At 44.7% G+C, this 24,042-nt stretch overlaps 1 protein-coding gene across 2 annotated transcripts in view; it reads left to right on the forward strand.

Moving 5' to 3' along the window:
* The first annotated feature begins 9,182 nt into the window (after window positions 1–9,182).
* DGKH (diacylglycerol kinase eta) overlaps window positions 9,183–24,042 on the forward strand; it is a 363,187-nt gene continuing 348,327 nt past the window's right edge. The window contains exon 1 of one of the 2 annotated variants that reach the window (XM_077483186.1): window positions 9,183–10,104. In XM_077483186.1, the coding sequence (XP_077339312.1) occupies window positions 9,832–10,104 (273 nt within the window). In that variant the 5' untranslated portion in view covers window positions 9,183–9,831. The remainder of the gene's footprint in view (window positions 10,105–24,042) is intronic. The other variant, XM_077483187.1, reaches the window with a different exon arrangement.

Below are 24,042 nucleotides of genomic sequence, written 5' to 3' on the forward strand. Positions count from 1 at the left end.
AGTGCCTTCGACCATATACATAGTGGGCCGATGGGGACGCCATAGAGGCTAGGACTTTTCAAGGAAGGTTCCCCCACCCTACCGGGTGATTGGCTAAGCTCTATTTGCGAGCTCCCAAGTGGGGGACACTGCCTTTCTTGGAGTATATTCCATAACTAGAGGCATATCTAAATTTGGTGATCAAGTCCTGTTCTGCGTTGTGTTTAAGCAAACCATTGTTTTGGAGGAATGCTTTCTTGTGTTGTGGTTGCATAAGGTTATGTTTTTGGGCATATATACCTTAGGAATATCTTGTACTCACCTATTGTATGGGGCTCCTCCAAATCTCCAGACATCTAGAATTGAGGCTTAATTTTACCCCCTTACACTGTTTTCTGGTCCCTTTTGAATCAATACCTATGTCTTTGCTCTAATAGGTTGGTCTTCGCCAGCCCAGTTGTTTGTTGGGTGTTGGACGCCATTTGCCATCTGCCTCTACTGGGTCCCTTTTGTGGAGGCCCTCCCGTCCCCCTGTCCTAGAAATTGGTACTGCTCGGTGTCTGTCTCTTTGAAGTCAATTGGCACCTACCCAATCTGTCCTGAGGAAGCAAATTTTTGTGAAATGCGTCGACAACCACGCATGGAGAAATTATGGACTTGAATTTCTGATAATTATCAAATATCTTTCTTGAAAATCATTGGACCTTTATATACCTATACTATTGGCTCCATGTCTCATGTCTGTATTTGAGTATCTGTTGATCTACTGTTGCAATGATTTTACAGTTCTATGTGGTTTTAACATATTTGTAATAAAGTTGATTGTTTATATAAGCACTGATGTTGTGCCCACAAAGTCATTATTTTTTTTTTTTTTTTTTTTTTTAGAACGTTTACTTTTTCAATCCTTTTTTTGACCATAAACAGAAATAGAAAGGAAAATTTAAATTAAACAGGGTGTGTTTAGTATCACTTTAACCACTTGCCTTCACTGATGTGCGCTGATGAGGCTGCACAGATGAGGCGGCAATGGTGGGCACTGATTTGCAGCATTGGTGGGCACTGTTGGGACTGTGCGTATAATCTGTGCCCTGATTATCAGTGCAGATGTCCCTTTAACACAAGCCAGTGATCTCCTCACACTGTCAGAGTGAGGAAAGGAATTCTGAAAACCAGCTTGTGTTTACGTCATGATCAGGTGTCATTGGACACAGCTGATCACATAGTAAAAGTCTGCTATGATTGGCCCTTTACACTGATCTGTTATCAGCTGTGTCCTGAGGATGCAGCGATCACAGATCGTGCCGCATGGTCATGGGAGGATCCGTCCATGGACATCTTCCCAGCAAAGTAAGCCTGCGCTGTAGTCCTTTCACCTATAGTGTGGGAACAGGTTATAGTGGAAGTAAACCCTCCAGTCATTTTCAGCCATGAAATCTGCCAACTTGGCCTCTGTTTAATCCTTAAAAGGGAACTTGAGTCATTTTTTATCTTTACATCTATTAAATCTTCTGCCCTTGTTTTAACGTTGGATAGTGAAACTTTTTTTCTTTTCTTACATCAGGGGACACATAGCCATAGTAGTTACTATGTGGGTTAATATGGGGACCAACAGGTGATGGACACTGACACACCCCTAAGGCAAGACGTGTACTCCTGGGACTGGGAGTCCTCAGTTTTTTTTTGCCAGTGTCTAAGGTGTTGGCCACGTGTAAAGATGTGCTGTCCTGATCTCCACTGGAAGCAATCCTTGCTGGAGCTAGCCATGCTGACCAGATCCGTTCTGATATCTTTTCATGGGATAAATGAATGGTACCCTGGCCTCATGTCCGAAGAAACAAGGTTTTGCTTGCGATCGCTTCTCTTTATGGCCTTACTACCAAAAAGTACTGGATCCCAGGGCCCAGCTCTCTAAAGTTTTTACTTGCTGGGTGCTGTCGCAGGTCCAAGATTGTTGGTAAACCAAGGTTCCTGAAGGTTTCCTAAAAGGTCTCGGAGCCCACCGTGAATGGTGAAGATAGGGTTTTTATCTCTGATAAAACCCTGCTGCGAGGAAAAGCTAAGTGAGATTTTATCAGGAATTTATCCTTCTATGTATAATGTTGTCATGCCTATGTCTCACCACTGGGGGCTGTATTGAGCACTTACCATCCTGACGCTGGAAACGGCACAGAAGCCTTCATTCACCCATCCTCCAGCTGCAATAGATCCTCCTGTAAGAAGGGGGGGGGGGCTCTGGTCTCCTCCTGTGCCCGAAATAGTTTTTTTTCCCCCTCGGGGGACAGGGTGCCAAAGCAGTTGCCTTTAAAAAAAAAAAGTCAGACCACGGCCGCTCAGCGGGGGATTTACCCCTTCGCCATGCCTGCAGACGCCGCTCACGCAGGAAAGCACTTTCCTTTGAAAAGGAAAGGGGGCCGTATTTAGCGCGGTGGGGGGGGGGGGCATGGCTAACTGCATCAGACTCTGGCCACACGTACAGGAAGTGATTTAAGCACTGTGTATATAGCTGCTGTCTGGCTGTGGAGGCACAGAGCAAAGAGGTTGGCTGGATCAGGTTTGGTGACACAGGCATTTCCCTTTGACACATTGTACTGTAAAGAGGCTAGGATTAATAGCAGCTATTGTGCTGTACTATAGCCTAGCAGTTTACATTCTTTTGCTGGTAGTGCCTCTGCTTTGTGCTTTAAAGTTATGAGTGGCAAAGGGACCAGAAACTCCTCTAAGGGTTCTAAAGGGTCAATAGTTACATGACAAACTAAAACCATTTCCAAAAGAATGTCATCCTCTTCTGCGAGTGCCGGTGAGATTGAGCCGCCTCAGGAAACTGTGGTTGCAGTCACGCAAGACACTTCAGCCCCTGAGTATGTCACAAGAGGTTTTATCTTCTACCATTGCTGGTTTATAAAAGATTGATGCTAGTTTATCCTTCCATAGTGGGGTCAAATGTAGCAGATCCCATCTAGTGCTCAAGACCCTCTTTTGGAGGTTCAGGACCCTGGGGATCAGGTAGATCTTCCCAAAGATTTGGAAGATACTGGTTTATACTCTTTGGAGGATCCTAATATAGGAGGAGTAACATCACAAGACAGGTTGCTTGTGCATTCTCTTACTAAGTTGGTTCGTTCCACCTTTTTGCTGCCTGCAGCGCAGGTTCTTGATGATCCCATTTCCTAAATTGGGATCAATAAAACCTCCTCCATCTGGGTATGCCTTTCCTATTCATGCATGGCTAAGGAAGCTTATGTATGCTGAATGGGAATATCCGGATAAACAATATTATCCTCTTAAGAGATTCTCCACACTTTATCCTATGGAAGAGGACGTCTATAAGAAATTGGGGGGGTTCCAGCGATTGATGCTACAATTGCCTCAGTGAATAAGAATCTCACATGTCTGTTAGATAATGCGCTAATGTTAAAGGGTCCAACAGATAAAAAGTTGGAGCTTCTTTCTAAAAGCCATATGGTTTTAGCAAGTTCATTAGCCCAGCTAATTCTTGCAACAATTTGCGTATCCCAGTCCATTACGGAACAGTTTGAGGAGATGCTTAAAGTTTTGCCTGATGAACAGGCCCAACATTGCGCTGATTTATCAGACGCACTATTGTTTCCCAGTAGATACTATGAGAGATTCTATCATTCAAATCTCACGGCTTATGCTTGGACTAGTGCATTCTCGCAGAATTCTATGGTTGAAAAGTTGGTCAGCCGAAGCACCATGTAAAAAGCTCTTAGCCGTTCACCATGAAAAGGGAAACTGGCTATTTGGAGATGATTTGGATAAATACCTGCAAAAGATCTCTAATGGCAAAAGCTCTCTTTTACCAGTAAAGAAATTCAGACGTTTCTCCTTTTTTAAGCGGGCTTCTTTTCCTGTACTAGGGGCATCAGCCTCTAGGCAGTCTCGACGGCCTCAAGTGTCAGGTTCAAGGGGAAAACCCCAAGAGCAGCACCAAGGTCAGAAGAGATCTTGGGGCAGAAAGCCCACAAAACAGAATGCTAAAGCCTCCTCCTTATGAAGGGACGCCCCCCGCTCGCTCTGGTGAGGGGAAGGCTTCTGCAATTCTCAAGGATCTGGCAGGAACAATGTCGAGACAGATGAGTGGCTTCTGCTGTTCCTCTAGGTTACAAACTAGAGTTCTGAGATTTTCCGTCTCCACGGTTTCTAAGGTCAAATGTTCCCAAGGACCCAGAGAAGAAGGCGGCTCTCCTAGCGCTGGATCATCTATTCAAGTCGGTGATATCAGAGGTTCCCTTAGGAATAGGGCACAGGTTTTTATTAAAACCTTTTTTACTGTTCCAAAACCAAACGGAGAAGTAAGACCTATTCTAGATCTCAGAGATCTGAATCGGCACTTGAATATCCAATCCTTTTGCATGGAGTCAATCCGGTCGGTTGTTGCCATCCTCCAAGGAGGGGAGTGTTTGGCTTATATCAAAGATGAATATCTCCACGTGCCAATATTTCCCGCTCACCAGAAATTTCTGTACTTCAAAATAAAGAAATCATAATTTTCAGTTTGTGGCCCTGCCATTCGGTCTAACCACAACACCACGGGTGTTCTAAAAAAAATTCTGGCACCTCCTCTAGCCAGATTAAGGGCGCAAGGCATAACGATCCTAGCCTACTTAGACTATCTGTTAGGATTTTCAGGTAGTGAGTCTGACTTGGTGGAAGGGGACCTCTCTTACGGCTCTGGTTCTAGTCTCTCTGGAATGGGAACAGGGAGACAGGAGCGCAGCGGGTAGGAGGGTCCAGCCAGGTGCAGCGGCAGATGCTAGGTAGATAGAGATCTTCAGGTGCAGGAGCTCTCTGTAGCAAGAAGGCAGCTGGTGGAGAAAGGCCACGGACCGTGGAACCAGGATGGGAGGATCTCTGGATGAGGAGGTAGCAGACACAGAAGCAAGCAGGAGCCAGCAGAAGAATCAGGTAACAAGCAGAGGTTCGGCAACAGGAATCAGTCCAAGAAGGGTCAAACAAGCCGGGGTCGGAGCAGGAGAGATCAGCGGAGTCAACGGAGCCGGGTCAGGTATCAGATAGGGTTCAGGCAGAATAACAGATCACTTCGGGTACAAGCTGCAGACGAACAGCACAGAACCTCCGCAGCTGTGCCTTTAAAAAGGGCCACTGGCGCAAATCGTACTAACGCGCACCCGTGCGTGCGCGTACCGCGCGCACATACGAACGACGTGCACCCGCGCGCGTCTGAAGACGCTCGTGCCCACGACGACCCGCGGCACGAACGCGCGTACGGAGACCCGATCGCACAGAACGGACGGATTCCTGACACTATCTGTTTTTAATAGATCATTCAGTTTCAGCTCTAAACCACAGTCTAGTCACAACTGTAACCTATGTGGAATCTCTAGGCTGGATTCTCTACCTAGAAAAATTCTCCTTTAAAACCATCAAGGAGATTACAGTACTTGGGTCTGGTCATAGATACCATACAGAAAAAGGTATTTCTAACCCTGACAAGAATCCGTTCCATTGTAGAGCTAATTCAACTCACCAAAGCAAAGAAAAAGCCTTCTATTCGGTTGTGCATGAGATTGTTAGGAAAAATGATGGCCTCCTTTGAGGCTGTCCCTTATGCTCAGTTTCATTCAAGATTGCTACAAAACACCAATCCCGTCGACCTGGAACAAGAAGGTTCAGGCCTTAGATTTTCCAATACGCCTGGCTCCCGACGTGCGTCAGAGCCTAAATTAGTGGTTTGTATCCAGCAACTTCCAAAAAGGGAAATCGTTTCTACCAGTCTCCTGGAAAGTGGTGACAATGGAGCAGTCCTAGAAGAGGATTCTGTCCAGGGGAGATGATCCAAGTTGGAAAGGACCTTGCCTATCAACATTTTGGAGATTCGGGCAGTTCGTCTGGCTCTAAAGTCCTGGACCGTCAGACTGAGGGACTGTCAGGATTCAGTCTGACAATGCCACAGCTGTGGCTTACATCAATCACCAGGGGGGAATGAGGAGTCGTGCAGCCCAAAAAGAAGTGAATCATGTTCTGACTTGGGCAGAACACAACGTTCCCTTGCCTATCAGCAATATTCATTCCGGGAATAGAAAATTGGCAGGCGCACTACTTGAGTCACCAATAATTATTTCCGGGGGAATGGTCTCTTCACCCCAACATCTTCCTAGCAATATGTCAGAGGTGGGATACTCTGGACGTGAACCTGTTTGTGTCCAGATTCAACAACAAGGTCAACAACTTTGTGTCGAACAAAGGATCCTCTAGCTTGCGGAAGAGATGCATTAGTCTTCCGATGGGATCAGTTTTCTCTGATCTATGCATTTCCTCCAGTTCTGCTACTTCTGTGTCTAATTCGCAGGATCAAGCAGGAACAAAAGGAGATAATTCTGGTGGCCCAGAAGATCTTGGTTTGCCGAGATCATAAAGATGGCAGTAGGAGTCCCTTGGACTCTGCCATTATGGCCAGACCTTCTCGCGCAAGGTCCGGTATTCCATCCTACCTTAGTTGCTAAATTTAACGGTTTGGCTATTGAGATCCATATTCGAAAGGGTCGTGGATTGTCTACCTTGATTAATGCCAGGAAGCCGGAATCCAGAGTAATTTACTATAGAGTCTGGAAGGCTTATGTTTCTTGGTGCGGATCCAGGGGTTGGCACCCCAGGAAATATGTCATAGGTAGGATCCTTGATTTCCTGCAAATGGGATTAGAGATGATTAGAGATGAAGCTGGCCTTGAATACTATAAAGAGCTAGATCTCGGCCTTGTCAATATTTTTTCTATGGCCTCTAGCTTCTCACTCTTTTAATGTGTAGCTTTGTTCAGGGGGTAACACGGATCAACCCCCCCTCAATCGAGGCACCTCTAAATCCTTGGGATCCTTGAGATTTAAACTTGGTCTTATCGGCTTTGCAGAAACAGCCTTTTGAACCTTTACGTGAAATTCCCTTGGTTCTTTTGACTAGGATAGTCTTTCTGGTTGCCATTTCTTCTGCTAGAAGAGTATCAGAACTAGCAGCTCTGTCTTGTAAAGAGCCATATCTGATCATGCTTAAGGATAAAGTGGTGTTAAGTACTCATCCTGAATTCCTACCAAAGGTGGTGACAGTTTTTCACTTAAACCAAGATATTCTTCCTTCTTTCTACCCAGAGCCTCGATCTAGGGAAGAAAAGGCACTACATGCCCTTGATGTAGAGAGGGTTCAGAGTGTATTTAAAGGCGACCGCTCGGGTTCATAAAACAGATGTTTTATTCGTACTGCCAGATGGTCCAAAAAAGAGGAGAGGCAGCGTTGAAATCCACTATTTCTAAGTGGCTTTGTCAAGTCATTATTCAGGCTTATGGTTTAAAGAAATTCCTCCTTTTCATGTTAAAGCACACTCATCTTGGGCGGTGCGTCATCAGGCCTTTATGGCTCAGATCTGTAAGGCTGCAACTTGGTCTTCGGTTTATACGTTTACCAGATTTGATCAAATCGATGTTAAAGGTCATGAGGATATTTCCTTTGGGCGCAGTGTACTGCAGAATGAGTCTTCTGGCCTCCTTTTTTTTTTTTTTTTGTAGTCTCCCTCCCTTCAGTTGCCATTGCTATGGGACATCCCACATAGTAACTACTATGGCTTTGTGTCCCCTGATGTATGAAAAAATATATATATATTTTTTTAAACGGCTTACCTGTAAAATCCTTTTCTTTGATGTACATCAGGGGACACAGCGGTCCCTCCCTTCTTGGTGTACACTTGTATTGCTTGGCTACAAAACTAAGGACTCACAGTAATGGGAGGGGTTATATAGGGGAGTACACATCTTGCCTTAGGGGCTTGCCAGTGTCCATCACCTGTCAGTTCCCATATTAACCCACATAGTAACTACTACGGCTCTGTGTTCTCTGATGTACATAAAAGAAAACAATTTTACAGGTAAGCCGTTTTAAAAATCCTATGTTTTTTCTGCCAAGAAATGCCTTCTACAGCCCACTTCCTGTTTCTTCTCTGGTAAAAAGCCTAGGCTTATGACATCATGCACATCTTGTGAGCGTTTGCCAGGAAGGGAGGGGGTGACTGATAAGAGGGCCAATGAGGGCTGCAGAGCTGGAGGCATGCCTCGGTTTCTGTATAAATCCAGGAATTGAACAGGCAGCAGCTTCAGCTGCCCACAGTTAAAATATATGGTTGCAGACAAACTCAGTGGCGGGAGATTTCTGCAGCATATTTGGCAAGTACAGAATCACAATATATATAAAATAATATGCAAAGTGTTTGGAGAGAAGCTTCAGAATGGCAAAGAGGTTTTTATTAAAAATTATGTGTGCAGACTGAAGTTCCTCTAACTGCCATGATGTGATCAGTTATGACCCCAGCCATTAATTTTTTAAACGGTTAAATCAATGTTTCCTGCCCCTTTAAAGGGTAAGAACAGGCAGTTAGAAGGCAGTACAAGCTTCTTCACTGCTTGTGTATTACTGTGTGAAGAGCTATGTGAATGCTGGCTATGGTTCATGTTCTGTGTTTATCTAGGGTGTCACATGAAATAGTCACATTCTCCAACCCTAAACTGCACCCCTCCCCCTTTACTGGAATGGCAAGGTTCCTTTCCCCACAGTATCCTGATTTTTATTTATTTTTTATAACTAATTGCAAAACTTTTTTTTTTTTCTTTTTTTTTTTTCGTGTTGGATGGAGTGGAGATGGAATAGAACCCCTGTCAGTTTTTTTTTTTTTTTTGCTGTCGGTGCCCAGTTAAGAAGTTTCACCCTCTCTATATTTGTCCTGTTATTGTTATCTTTGAAAGTGCAAGAAAACCCCAATTTCTGGTAAGAGGGGCAATTTTGCAATGGGGACACTAGTTCGGTGGGAACTCCCAAATAATTTGCAGGGAAATCCTCACGTCCTGTTTAGCTATGGGAGCAACCCAGCATGGTGGCTATGTTATATAACCTTCCTTACTCTATGCACAATTCCTATTAGTGTACTTTCTATTTGTCGTGGCTCCTTTTATACAACTCTGTGAATGGAAGAGTACATATCTGAGGGGGGACTGAGGGACACAAGTGCTGTCAGCACAGTGACAGTCCATGGATGATGTGTGGGTGAGGGACTCCCCCCAGTAATGGTTGTGTGTGTATATAATGTATAGATGCCGTGCTGTGTGCTGGGTAGAGCTCGGATCTCCCTGTTATTCGGGCTATGATCCCGCTATCTGTCCCATCCCTGGATGTGAGGATCCAGGAGGCCGCCCTTCCTCCAGTGACAGGGCTGATGTCAGTCCCCCGGCTTCCCCAGCCGGTGACACGGAGGAGGGGGCGGTGCCGGGCAGACAAGTGTCACATAGTTGGTGGATGTGTAGCCGGCCTGTCAGGCTATTTATAGCCGCTCTGTATTGACTTAGTGGATGCTGTGTGATGTGTGTAGTCGCTCGGCTGTGGGAGGTCCGGTGGGCGGGGCCTGGGAGGACATAGCATGCTGGACGGGCGGCGGTGGGCTGTTCTCGCCGGGGACGGGAAGCGGCTCGGTATGATAATAGAAGGGGGCGGGGCTGGGTGGTCGGGTGTGATATAGTATAGTGTGAAGGGGGTGGTGGGCGGAGTCTGGGTGGAAAGGGGAGGTCTTGGGTGGTCGGCAGTGGGGGCTAATGGGCGGAGTCTCTGCATGCATGGGCGGTGTTGGGAGGCCGGGAGTGGGGAAGGTGGGCGGAGTCTGCATGCAGGGGCGGTGTTCAGTGGTAGGGAGTTGGAGTGGTGGGCGGAGTCTTGTTATGGAGGGTCGGTATTGGGTGGTCGAGAGTGGGGGAAACATGGGCGGAGTCTGTTGATGTGGGGGCGGTGTTGGGTGGTCGGGTGTGATAGTTCTGGGGGGAGGGGGCGGGTGTCGGTGGAAGATGGCGGCCAGGCGCGCTACTGTGCCCGGCACCTCCACTGTGCCCCCGGCCAGTCGGAGAGGACTGGTTGTCAGCCCTGTTGATTCGGATTGGTTTGTGTTTCCCCGGCAGGACTGTGACAAGATGTCCGGAAGCGGCATGATGAGGGACCCCCCCGCCGGGGCAAGTTCGGGGACGGCTGCAGGAGAGGAATCCTCTGACAGCGAGGGGGAGCATGAGGGCCCCCAGAAACTCATCCGGAAAGTGTCCACCTCCGGACAGATCCGCACCAAGGTAAGGCACTGAGCACACCTACTGACAGCGAGCTGGCACCTCCACCCCGTGCCCCATACATACGACTGGCACCCCGATCTGTCCGCTATGTGTCTGCACGTGTCAGACCCGAATACAACACACACACACTATACACAACACCGTCCTCTACTACTTCTGTACATCACACACCAACTATCCTCTACTACTGCTGTATATGACACACACACACACACACACACACACACACTATCCTCTACTACTGTACATGAGAGACACACACATGAGATGCCATCATCTACTACTACACATGACACTATCCACTACTACTACACATGACACCTTCCTTTACTACTACTATACATGACACTATCCTCTACCACTACTACACATGACACCTTCCTTTACTACTACTACTAGTACACATGACATCACCCCCTACTACTACTATTTTTGATAGCAGCAAACAAAAAAATACTCTTGGGCACAAGTGTGTTGATGAGGTGATCTAGCTTTCGATATGGATAATGTCTCAGGTCTTGCTGCCCTCCAGGATAGGGATATTCTAGCAGTCAAACAAGAAAAAAGAAAGAGGGCACACCAGTCTTGTGCATTATCCTTGTGAGAAGTTTAATAGTGAATCAAAAACTACTCACAAATGTATGAAGGAAAACTGCAATGTAAAAGCTTTAATCTGTCTGGTATCAACAGTCTCCAGGTCATAAAGGAGAGGACACGAAAACCACTGGTGGCTGAAGCGTTTTGAAGGAATACCTTCTTCCTCAGAGCCTCTACTACTATAAATTTCACTATCCTCTACTACTACAACTACACAAGACATTATCCTTTGCTACTACTACTAAACATGGCACTATCCTCTTACTACTACTACTGTACATGAGCATACATGGCTCCTCAGTGCTGTGTGTTCATGTGTCAGGGAATGTCACAACTCTCTACATTGTTATAAGTGTGTGTGTTTGCTCCTGTCCTGTTTGACCATCATGTGTGCGTGTTCACTGGCTGTATGTACTCTACAGGTTGCGGAGTGCACATGTGTAAAGCCAAGTTCACATGGGCCAAATATCGTTCAGTATTGGCCAATTCAATGTGGTCAGTGTGTACAGTTGTCCTTCTTATAGAAGGCGGTCTAAGGACCGGCTTTTGTCAAAAGGACATGTTGGGAAAACCAACATCCAATCAGCGCTGGCAGCCAATAGATGTGAGCGCTGATTGGTGTATTCTGGTGGGGGGGGGGGTCGGAATTCTAATAGCACAGCAGGGGAGATGGCTGCACTAGTTAATATGACAACATCTCCGTTTATTTTTTTCATTCAGTCCACTGGGTTGAACGAAAAAAATAAACGTTACGTGTATACCTAGCTTAACCCCTGTTCACATTGACTGCATCTTTGAAATCATGCAACTTAAACTGAAATCGCACAATTTCAACGCCGCATGTCAGTGTGACTTTGAAGACAACTGTGTGGCTTCATGCACAGATGTCTATTCAAGTCGCACCTGAAATGGGCTAAAGTAGTGCATGTACTACTTTCTCAAATCTATGCAGCACCGCAAAGTCTGTGTCACACCGATTTGAACAGTGTGATTGCTGGCTATTGCATAACAAGTTGTTCCAATGTGAACAGGAGCTAAAGGGTACCTGCACAGCTCACTGATATAAAAACATTAGACATTCCTGCCATAAAATCAAAAGGACAGGCTGTATAGGACATTATTACAGGTACTTGCCGTATATAGCACTGTCAATTTACACATCGCTTTATACGTTTTATATTGTACATTAACATCAGTAGCTGCTCTCATTGAACTTACAGCCTAAGGTCCCTAACTCGGTCATATATACACATAATAGGACTAATAGAAACTGGAGCCAGTTAACAAACCATTATATTTTTGGAGTGTTGGAGGAAACCGGAGTACCCGGAGGAAAGCCATGCAGGCACAGAGAGAACATGCAAATTGCAGGCAGGTAGTGTCGTGGTTGGGATTCGAGCCAGTGACCCTAATCCTACTAGGCAGAAGCACAAGTGTGCATTTGTGTGAAGACCCATAAAAATTCTTCTAGCTTCATTAATCAAGGGAGCAGGGTGTACACTAAATTTGTACATACATGCATATTTTGTATGTTTGGTGTTTTTTTTTTTGTGTTTTGTTTACTGATCTGTACACTGCATAACCTTAACCACCTTTGTGTGCAGTCCTATTAAGAACAATGAGCTGCATTTAGATCATAAAAAAAAGCTTAAATGGTCTTTTTAGGCTTCCAGATTCAAGAGACCTTAAAGGAGTTGTAAGCCCTCATGTTTTTTCACCTTTATGCATCCTAATGCATCATCTCCCCCCCCCCCCCCCCGGTTCGTTCCCTCGGTGGAGACGCGCCCACCTTCTCTGCCTGGGGTTCTTGGCAGTGGGGCGGCGCCGTGTCCAGCATTCTGTGTCTATGCACACAAATGCTGGACTCGGAGTACGCCCGCAAGGTAACACCAGGGAGAGCGCTTCTCCTAGGGGGTTTACCGATGCGAGTAGGAGTTGCGAGCGCTGCCGGGGTACCCCAGAAGACGAGGTTTGGGGCCACACTGTGCAAAACAAACTTCACTTGGAGGCAAGTATGATATTTTTGATTTAAAAAAAAAGGTTTACAATCGCTTTAATCATTTGAGGAGTAATTTCTTTCTAAATATCTATCTATATCTTTTATTTTTTTTCACATCTTTTCCTTGTCCTTTTTTTTTTTTTTTTCCTTTTTTCTTTCACTCCTTTTTTTTTAAATCTATCTAGCCACACAGTATCTCACAAAAGTGAGTACACCCCTCACATTTTTGTAAACATTTTATTATATCTTTTCATGTGACAACACTGAAGAAATTACACTTTGCTACTATGTAAAGTAGTGAGTCTACAGCTTGTATAACAGTGAACATTTGCTGTCCCCTCAAAATAACACAACACACAGCTATTCATGTCTAAACCGCTGGCAACAAAAGTGAGTACACCCCTAAGGGGATAGCAAGTTTACACTGTTATACAAGCTGTACACTCACTACTTTACATTGTAACAAAGTGTAATTTCTTCAGTGTTGTCACATGAAAAGATATAATAAAATGTTTACAAAAATGTGAGGGGTGTACTCACTTTTGTGAGATACTGTATGTGTATGGTTGTGTGCAGTAAAGGACATCTCATTGTTTTCTGTATACATAATTAGCAATATATGTGTGTATATATAATTCAATCTCTATATCGTGTTATCCTGTGTGTACATTTCCTGTTGGCGGAGGTTGTTATCCCAGGCAGCACATGGTGTGTATACACAGCTTGTCTGCCAGGTTTGTTTTCGCTGTCACTTGTAGTAGTATCACTACCTGACACACATGTCCAATGTGATTGGTGTAAAGTTGTGTACAACTCCATGGTGAATGTTGCATGCTCTGCAAACTATTAACACTTTGTTTGCCACGTCCACTCTGACATATAAACCTCCATTCACCATCAATGTACGGTGTTTGCCCCTTATAGCCACATGTCTTCACAATATGGAACATGATTTTTCCATGTATTGAAGTTTTCTGATAATTCAGGATAAAGATATAATAGAGAGACCCTTCTCTGTGTTTCAGCAATGTGTAGAAATGGAGAAAGTACAATTTTATTGGCAAATAACTCGTCTGTGAGCAACAGTGCTATTCTTGAATTTGCAGCTTTTTGTTTGTGTTTTTTTCTTCTTGTCATGTGGCATTAGTCATCCCCAATCACCTCCTAATGCTTTCCTTTATATCACTTCCAGTTTTTCAGGCGGGAGTAAGGGGCTGGAATGCAGTGGCGGCTGGTGCTCAATATTTTGCGGGGAGCGGCACACAAACTTGCCCCCCTCACTCGTACAATTCCCCCCCCCCACGGGAAATGGATGGAAAGGAGGCGACCAGTCCAGCCTTACCAAAAGAGGCTGCTCCTCGCTCCCGGCTGAACAGGTGTTGCTTTTCCTTCCAGCTTAACAGGAAATGGGTCCTGAGACCCGATTGGCCAGGAATCCTAAGACTCCCTGGCCAATCGGGTCTCAGGACTTGCTTCTTGAGCCCACCCTTTTTTTTTTTTTTTTTAAAAGCCAATTAGAGCCTCGGGATCTAATCATGTGCTTAAAAAAATCAAAAAATCCATTGAAATCCATGCGTTCGGCTCCTTGCATGTAAATAAGGGTCCAGATGTATGGATTAGGGGGGGGTGGAGCCCCTGATGTAGCTGCTGCCACTGTCTGTCAGTTTTTTTGCTCTGTCCATTTTGAGATTTCCCTCATTTTCTGTTGTAGTAAGAACACTGTCATTGGGGCGGGAAGTGGGAGGAAATGTTTCAATCACAATTTTTTACAGCATTAAACCCACTTTTTTTTTTTTTTTTTTTCTACAGAGAAGTACAGAAGTGTACAAATGTTGGTCAGCTTTTTATGACCAGCTTGTCTGTGGCAGGTTTTCTTTTTTCCTGTCCCATGGACAGAATGAGAGGCTGCACAGAAAAGTGAGACCTCCTCAATGGGGCCATAGATGGCAAAAAATAAAATAAAAAATAAGCCCCATACACACTATCAGATTTTCTGCTGATTTTTGTCTTCAGATTTACCAAAACCATGTGGTGCAAGGACCTGCCTGATTGCATACACATCGAAACTCCTAAGGTTTGACCTCTTGTATGGTTTTGGTAAATCTGAAGGAAAAAATCAGCAGAAAATCTGATAGTGTGTATGGGCTTTAGAATCTCATTTTAATACAAAGTTATAGCTAGAGTTACATTGCGTATCGTAAACAAGCTCATTGTCATCAAAGTATTTGCAGGTTCATTGCTTCAGTGTGATCTATAATTGAAACCTTGTTTACAAAGCACAGTGTTCTGTCACTAAAGCAACTAAGTATTGTTTAAGGTAAAAAGGCAATTGGAATCATTACGTCTAATAAAAATGATGTCTTCCTTTTAAAGGGCACCTGTCATAATATAAATGTGGGTGCTACAGTCACTTAGTCTGTCCATCCATGTCTTCATTGTTTTGCTACTTATTGCGTTGCAGATTTGGAGCAAGTGCATAAATAAATCTAAAATTCTGCGTGCTTGTTCCAGGTCCATGACCCATTAGGTAGTGAAGTGAGGATGACAACCACATAACTTTCACCATTAAATTCTGATGATCATTGGCAGGCCACATAGTTTTAGACCACCATTTTTTTTGTTCATTATAAATGGAGGCTGTTTAGCAGAATTTTTTTTCTTCAAGATTTTTATGTCTCATGGACTTAAAGTAACACAAAAAAAAAAAAAGAACTATGACACAAGAATCTTTTATATTTGAGAGTACTGCATACTCCTGTACTGTGTATTTGTATAGTTAGCTGTGTTACCTTGGAGATACTGTAGCTCTGTAGACCCTGTCACCAGACTCAAGTTTATAAATGAACACCTCCTAATATGTACTTGCTAATATCCCCTTTAATTTTTTAATGTACTACCCTCTGCAACATTCCTTGGAATTACACATTTATGGGGGTGTCTCCGCATCCTCTCCATCCTCACCGGCTGCAAGGTTGCTGTTGGGGTGTGGCTTAGTTTTGCGTTGCATTTTGAGCTTGTCATCTGGAGGGCACACATGATTGTAAGCACCAGGAGGCAAGTGCAGTAATGCCGTATTTCTTCACCAGCAATGATCCTTCCAAAGATCACTCTATACTCCCTATTCTTGTAGCAAAATCCAGTTTGCGTTTGCTTTGCTACAGTCATGTGACTGTCAGATATCACATGACTATTCTCAGCAATGAGGCTAATTTTGCTCATGCAAATACTGTTCATGCACAGAATGTATACAGATCATTACTGGAGTAGCAGCTCAGTTTTTTATGGGTTAGCTGATATCACATTAAAGATGGCGGCGTACAGCTGCAGTTTCAAACCTTCTGAACCACTAGGAGTAGGGAGGTATTTAATGCAGGGTAAATATAAGTGATGCACCGAAATTTCGGCCGCCGAAACATATCGGCCGAAAATGCCCTTTTCGGCAATTTGGCGAAAGAGAAAAACGGCCGATAATGGAGCCGAAAATGGGGCGTGGCCTGGCTGGGGGCGGGGCTCCGCCCAACACCCCTGGTGACACCCATCATGGGGGGTGTATAGCGCAGGAGAGCCGTCTCCGCCGCCTGTTTGATCACAGCGCCGGGAACATCACAGCTTTCATTTCAATAGCTGTGTGTTCCCAGCCACGCGCCGTCACACGCAGCCCCTCCCCCTTGTCCGGGCACTTTGATAGACAGATCATCCGTCCAATCCTGCGGATGATCTGTCTATCTAAGTGCCCGGACAAGGGGGAGGGGCTGCGTGTGACGGCGCGCGGCTGGGAACACACAGCTATTGAAATGAAAGCTGTGATGTTCCCGGCGCTGTTATCAAACAGGCGGCGGAGGCGGCTCTCTTCCCTGCACACAGTGCACAGGCTGCAATGGGACACACTGGCTGCAATTGGCTGCAATGGGGCACACTAGGTGCAATTGGCTGCAATGGGGCACACTAGGTGCAATTGGCTGCAATGGGGCACACTAGGTGCAATTGGCTGCAATGGGGCACACTAGGTGCAATTGGCTGCAATGGGGCACACTAGCTGCAATGGGGCACACTAGCTGCAATTGGCTGCAATGGGGCACACTGGCTGCAATGGGGCACACTGGCTGCAATGAGGGATGCCTCCTGTACCACGTCCTCTGTCTCTGACCATCTCCTGTACCATGTCCCCGGTCTGACCATCTTCTGTACCACGTCCCCAGTCTCTGACCATCTCCTGTACCGTGTCCCCAGTCTCTGACCATCTCCTGTACCATGCATGCAGTCTCTGACCACCTCCTGTACCATGCATGCAGTCTCTGACCACCTCCTGTACCATGCATGCAGTCTCTGACCACCTCCTGTACCATGCATGCAGTCTCTGACCACCTCCTGTACCATGCATGCAGTCTCTGACCACCTCCTGTACCATGTCTCCAGTCTCTGACCATCTCCTGTACCATGTCCCCAGTCTCTGACCATCTCCTGTACCATGTCCCCAGTCTCTGACCATCTCCTGTACCATGTCCCCAGTCTCTGACCATCTCCTGTACCATGTCCCCAGTCTCTGACCACCTCCTGTACCATGTCCCCAGTCTCTGACCACCTCCTGTACCATGTCCCCAGTCTCTGACCACCTCCTGTACCATGTCCCCAGTCTCTGACCACCTCCTGTACCATGTCCCCAGTCTCTGACCACCTCCTGTGCCATGTCCCCAGTCTCTGACCACCTCCTGTATTAAAATATTTTTTAAAAACAGTCATTTTCGGTATCGGTGCTGTTTTGGTATCGGTTTCGGTTTTCGGCCTAGTGTATTTTTCATTTTCGGTATCGGTTTCGGCACCAAAAAACCCATTCGGTGCATCCCTAGTAAATATGCTATGTAGGGTAAGTGAACATAAGTTGCAATAATTCATTTTATTTATTTTTGATGAAATTATGTGGGGGCAGGGTCACCTTAAGGTAAAAGTTTTTTTTTTTTTTTTTCCCCAGAACCTTCAGTCTTCAAATTCAATTGCTCGCTGTCACAACAGCAGTTTTTAGAACTGTCTGTGCCTGGAAACCTGCATAAGTTGCAGTTCATGTAAAGTGTGATTTTTATTTTTTTTTGCTTTAAAGGGGCAGGAACACACCAGAAGCCTAGAATCACTGAGAGCAACTGAGTCTAACACTGCAAACCAAAAATCGGGTTACTGCTTGTGATATGCTGTGTTAACCCGAAAATAAGTCTGGGTCTTATATTAATCTTGGCAACAAAAGACCCAGTAAGGCTTATTTTGGGGGTAGGGCTTGTCATGTGCTGTCTTCTCTCCCTGCCTTTCAGAAATCCCCAGTGGCCAGTGGAACTGGGTAAAAGTGCTTGTAAAATCCTAGAATGCACTTTATTATATAATGTAAACTGTGTGTTTCTGTAATCCATTTGTGATAAATACCTTATTGTGCCATGACCTGGCAGACCTCTCTTCCCTGCACCGAGCACTGCGGGGGGAAGTTAGATCCCCGCTGACAGCTTGGAGAAGAGGAGGAGAGCATCGGGAAGGTCAGCTGATAAAGAAGCTATAAGCTCTAACGAGCAGGGCCCTCTGATTCCCCCTGTCTTGAATTGTAATGTCTACCTTAATGTTGTAAAGTGCTGCGTAAACTGTTGGCGCTATATAAATCCTGTATGATAATAAGGTATTTATCACAAATAGATTACAGAGACATGCACGGTTTACATTATGTAATACTGTAATACATCGAATTCTAGGATTTCACAACCACTTTAAACTAGGGCTTATTTTTGGGGTAGGGCTTATATTGCGAAAATCACAGTAGGGCTTGTTTTTGGGGAAACACTGTATACGCCCCGGTTTGAGTGCTCATGTAGTTAAGAATAAGGGGGCACACTTTTCAGAGATACCTTGGCATGGCAATGTGGCTTCATATATTTTTGCAGCTCTTTGTAACAAAAACCTTGGGAGCAATGCTGTGCTCGTGCAGACTCTCTGTAAAGCTGTCTGCCTGCACTTCCCATATGGGCAGACAGTTACTAGGGAGCAGGAAGAATCCATGAACTACGAGAACACCTGACAGCCTCACAGCTCATTGAGAACTACAAGCCGTCTGCCACAATGGCAGACAGTACTTGTACTTCATTAACAGAACTCTGAATGAGGTGTCTGTATGGGGGCGGACCCACACTATTTTTAAATTGTGACAGCGAGTGTGAGGAGAGGATCCCCCCTGCCCACTCTCTGTCTCAGTGGGAAGGGGGATCAGCAGTGGGGAGGATGCTGGAGCACGTTGCATAGTCTACCCTAAATATGGGTGTAACATGTTCAGAAAGATTAACTTGGCCTTTAAATGTACTGTATGTACCCATTTGTTAAAGTACCTTGAGCAGTATTAGAGGATTTCTTTCTGGGAAAATGTATGGCAGTTACTGTACCCTCTGCATGTAGAAGACCTCACATGTATTATAAATATCCAGTAAGTGCATGTTTAGAAATAAATGGATTCATCCCAGTGAATACATATTTAAGTACATTGGTCAGCTCCTCGGATACAGGCAGCCCTGATTTTAAAGGATAACTCCAGGATATCAGATTTTTTGATGATCAGGGCAAGATGATTTGCATTGCTTTTCTTTTCACTTCACTCTATGCCCTCAACCCAGGTAACTTCAGTTGTAAAGTTCAGGTCTTGGCACACTTTTGTACTCAGCATGCTTCTTTACAGCTGGCTCAGTGTCAAGGAAATCCCTGGAGACATCTATGTTACTGACAAGTATTTCTGATTGGTAGCAGAGCAAAGTTCAGAAATGTTCCTGGAAAGGAAATTTGCAGGGGAAGAGCTGTAGAATAAAATCAGAGGTAGGTCCATCATTCCACTCTTCTCACCCAATGCGTATTGCATGCTGGTGTACAGTCGTCGGTCTCAGTTCTCACAGCCAGCCAGCTCCACCCCACTTGCTTCCGCCTCTCATCTCCCCTTCTTTTCACGTGCCTTCTAATGAATAATAGGGCTAGAAGATAATGCACATGCCCACCAGCCACTGTATAGCGGTGCAGAATGATGGTGGTCACTTGACAGGGAGCAATAGTGCTTAAAAAAAGGTCTAAAAACCTGCTGTTTTTTTTTTTTTTTCCAGCTTTTCGGGTAGGTTTTTGTTTGGTTGTAAAACCTTAATGCCTTTAAGGTCAACCGTAACCACTTTAAATCTAAAGCTCGGTTAAATTTTGTTTTTGGGGGTGGGGTTATATAGCACCAAGGACATAAATTTAATGAAGTGTATTCTATGCCCTGCTGGCACCAGCTATATGTATTAACTTAGGGCTGATACAGTGAATAAATTGTGCCACTCATCCTCCCTGTCAGCCCCTCTCCTCCATTCACAAAACCCCTTGTATTATTTCTCCAGAATGCAAAAAGTTCTATGATAGGAGGTGGGGCATCCTGCTATACATCCAAATGGTTTTGCGCAGAGCAGCCCTGATTATTCATTTCTGGGGACCTCACAAGCACTCTTGGTTCTTTCTCTTCTCTTGGAACCCCCGTAGTAAGCCGCTTGCTATGGGGGCACTCATGTAGGCTTGATCCTGAAATGGGGTCAATAGACGCGCACAGTGCAGCTGTCAGAAACCATGAAATCAGGCCGAGACAGAAGTACAGTTAAATCACACTTGTTTAGTAATAAAAGTAAAAACAACAAATGTAGTCAAAACACAGCCAAAGTTCAGTAACCGGAATGGATAGTCAGCCAAGCCAGAAGTTGGGGATAAATGTAGTGGAACAGCAAGCAGGATCTGGAGCCAGAAGGGATGTCAGCGAAGCACGTCTTGAACAGGAACGCAGGAGATGTTTCTGTGATGTTGACCAAGGCGAAGGCAGAGCTCCTCTGGACTGGACGGCTTAAGTAGGCAGGACTGACAAGCAGGATATCATCAACAGCTGAGTAACTGTGGAGAGATAGGAGCCGATAGCTGAATGGCCAGTTCAGAGAAGGAAGGGTGGAACCCAGCCCTGATAGCAGCTCAGACCTGTCCCCCCATTTACTGTGCATAGAATTTGACTGACAGCAGCTAATGGAAATAAAAGCAGCACTGCTGCAGGTGGGCACAGTGCTGGGTCTAGATTTGGCTCAGGTGAGTATCTGGGGGGGAGCTGACATAGTTGTGTTTTTATTTTTATTTTTTTTACCTTAAAATGGGCGTAAAGGCAGGAGGTTTTTTATCTTATAGCATTCTATGCATTTAAGATGAAGCCGTCTGTGTGCAGCAGCCCCCTCTGCCCCCCCCCCAATACTTACCTGAGCCCCATCTCTATCCAGCAATGTGCACAAATGCCTCTGCTGTCCAGGACTATCCCTCCTGATTGGCTGAGTCACAGCAGCGCCGCCATCGGCTCCCAATGCTGTCAATCAAATTCAGTTAACCGGTCTGAGAGAGAGGGTGCGGTGGCTGAATTACGGCTCTGTGTCTGAAAAGAATAGCTTTGCCCTTTTAAATCAAATTGAAATGTGTATATACAATAACCACTTAAAGTTCCTACCACAGTTATGCAAACATTGTGATATATAAAAACAAATCGTCTGCAACATTGAAGTCCATTTGTGTTATCGTATGGCCAAACACCATGCTCCTATTAATGATGATAATCAAATCCTCCAAATGATTTTTCCTGATGACATGTGCATGCGTGAGGGCATCTGCATTGCTTTTATGTGTATTTTACCTCCTTAAAACATACTGCACTATATGATACTCTCTTGTGGTCCCTCGTGGAGCTTTTATTATTTTAGTGGCATAAAGTGGGAGAAAGGAGAGCACTCCTCCAGCAAACTTCTCTCTATTAAGAAGTGAATCTGGCTATTTTTTGCTTGATGGTCACTTGTTGGCCAAAAGGTTCTGGTGAGTGCAGATCTATCTCTTTTTCACCTGCAAGCACACAATATTTGGAGGATCTGAATATTATCACCTTTAATAGGAGCACAGTTATTGGCTATACTAAAACACAAATGGACTTTAATGTTGCGGATGGTTTTGTTTTACTATATTACTGTGTCTCACAATGTTTGTAACACTATTTTTTACATATTTGAGGTAGGAATTATTTTGACTTTGTTTTCACACATTTCAGTTTGATTTAAAGGGGCAACACAACTTTCTTTTAAAGATTAGGGTAGAAGAAGACAACATCAGTGAAGCGACTTGTTTCCTCTCTGGGCAGTCTGCCAAGAAAAAAGCAAAGCGATACAATGTTTACACTTATGAATGAATTCAACTCTGTGTAGAGTTCTCAGTTTAATCATTTAACCCTTTCATGACTAAGCCTATTTTTGACATTTGGTGTTTACAAGTTAAAATCCATATTTTTTGCTAGAAAAGGACTTGGAACCCCCAAACATTATATGTAAAATGCCTCAGTGTGAAAGGTGTCTAACTGTTAGATTTTATAAGATGAAGGGGAAAAATAAATAAAAACAATCGGCCTAAGAGCCGGTTCACACAGCGGGCGATGCGAGGCGACACGACTCGCCTCGCTCTCGCAAGTCGCCCCCGTTCTGTACAATGGAACCGTTCTGAGAGGAGCGACTCGAGTCGCTCCGACTCAGAAAAAAGGTTCCTGTACTACTTTTGGGCGACCTCGGGGCGACTTGCATTGACTTCTATACAGAAGTCATCTGCAAGTTGCCGCTGAGGTCGCGGCAGGTCGCGGCGAGGCAAGTCGGAGTCGCCTCGCCTGCAGTGTGAACCGGCCCTAAGATATCGGCCCAAAAAAAAAAACGGTATCCTATTTTGGCCATCGGCCATGGCGATTTCTAAATATCTGCATCGGCTAGAGAAAAACCCATATCGGTCGACCTCTAATCCCTTGTAGTGGCGCTATGATCACACTGCAGGCGTTAATTACTAGTTTGGTCTAGGGTAGAGGAGAAATGTTGTAAACTTTTCTGAACCTTCGCTTCCCTGGCAGATGGCGCTTCACCACGTTTTTGTAGTGGCCTGTCCCTCGGCATCAACACGACACCATCAATCCCGAATGCAGGGCTGCACCCTACCTCGGGATTGATGGTGTCAAGATCTTAGACCACTAGAACACGGGAGAAAAGAGCTTGGGGTGGACTAGCTGGGGGGAAGAGCGAAGACTCGGTTGGCTCAGATAAACAAAAAAATAATTTTTTTTTTTTGTTCTCCTAGCTCTAAATGATCAATTAAACCGTGATGCGTGAGTGCAGACCAACTGAAAGGGATATTTTTTTTTTCCAATGTAAACAGTGGCAGGCCTGTGTAAGGTGCTAGAATCCTGACTTTACTGCCTCTTGTTAAACTTTGAGGATGAGTTATGTCGCAGTACATATAGCTAGAGAGGTGAGTGATCCTCCTTTTGACATTGTTCATTATGTTTTTTTTAAATGGTGTAGGGTTTTTTTTTTATACACATTTTAGAATCGCAAATTATTTAAACCCCTCAACTTCACATATATTCTGAAACTGTAGCATAAAATCAGGACAGTTGAAATATTTGCATTACTTTTGATAAATTTTTATATTTTCAGAAAAAATGCACTTAAATTTATTTTTAAACGCAATAAAATGTCGACATACACCAATCAGCCATAACCTTATGACCACTGAGCAGTAAAGTGATTAACAATGATTATCACGTTAGAATTGCATCTGAAAGTGGGTTGCGTATATTGGGCAACAAATAGACATGCTTTCCCTAAAGTTGATCCTTTGAAAAGTAGAAAAAATGGGCAAGCGTAATAATTTGAGTGACTTTGACAAGGGCCAAATTGTAATTATTAGGCAATTGGGTCAGATTATCTCAAAGTGCAGCTCTTGCAGAATGTTCAAAGCCTACTGTTCTAAGGACCTACCAAAGTTGAGCCAAGGAAGTAAAACTTTTGATCTGGCTACAGAGTCATGGGGAACCAAGGTTGATTGATGCACATGGGGAATGAAGGCTGGGGGAAAAAAAAAAATACTGTAGCTTAAAGTGCTGAAAAAGTTAATGAGTTAATGCTTGTTCCGAAAGAAAGGTGTCGGAACACCCAGCATTGCAGTTTGTAGTGTATGGGGCCGCATAGTCAGATGGGTCAGGGTGTTCATGTTGACCCGTGTCCACAGTCAAAAGCGCCTACAATGGACAAGTGAGCATTAGAACTGAACCACAGAGCAATGCAAGAAGGTGGTCTAGTCTGATTTAATTACTTTTCATTTTATATCTTGTGGATCTGCATTGCTTACCTGAGGAAGAGATGATAGCAGGATGCAATATAGGAAGAAGGCAAGCTGACAGAGCCAGTGTGATGCTTTGTCTAGTGAAATCTGTCTCGACGGGCTAGTAATTTGGATGATATTTCATTACAAAGTCCCAG

Source organism: Lithobates pipiens, unplaced genomic scaffold (assembly GCF_037356315.1).
Source record: "Lithobates pipiens isolate NorthernLeopardFrog02 unplaced genomic scaffold, aLitPip1_a1.2 Scaffold_16, whole genome shotgun sequence".
Classification (NCBI taxonomy): Eukaryota; Metazoa; Chordata; class Amphibia; order Anura; family Ranidae; genus Lithobates; species Lithobates pipiens.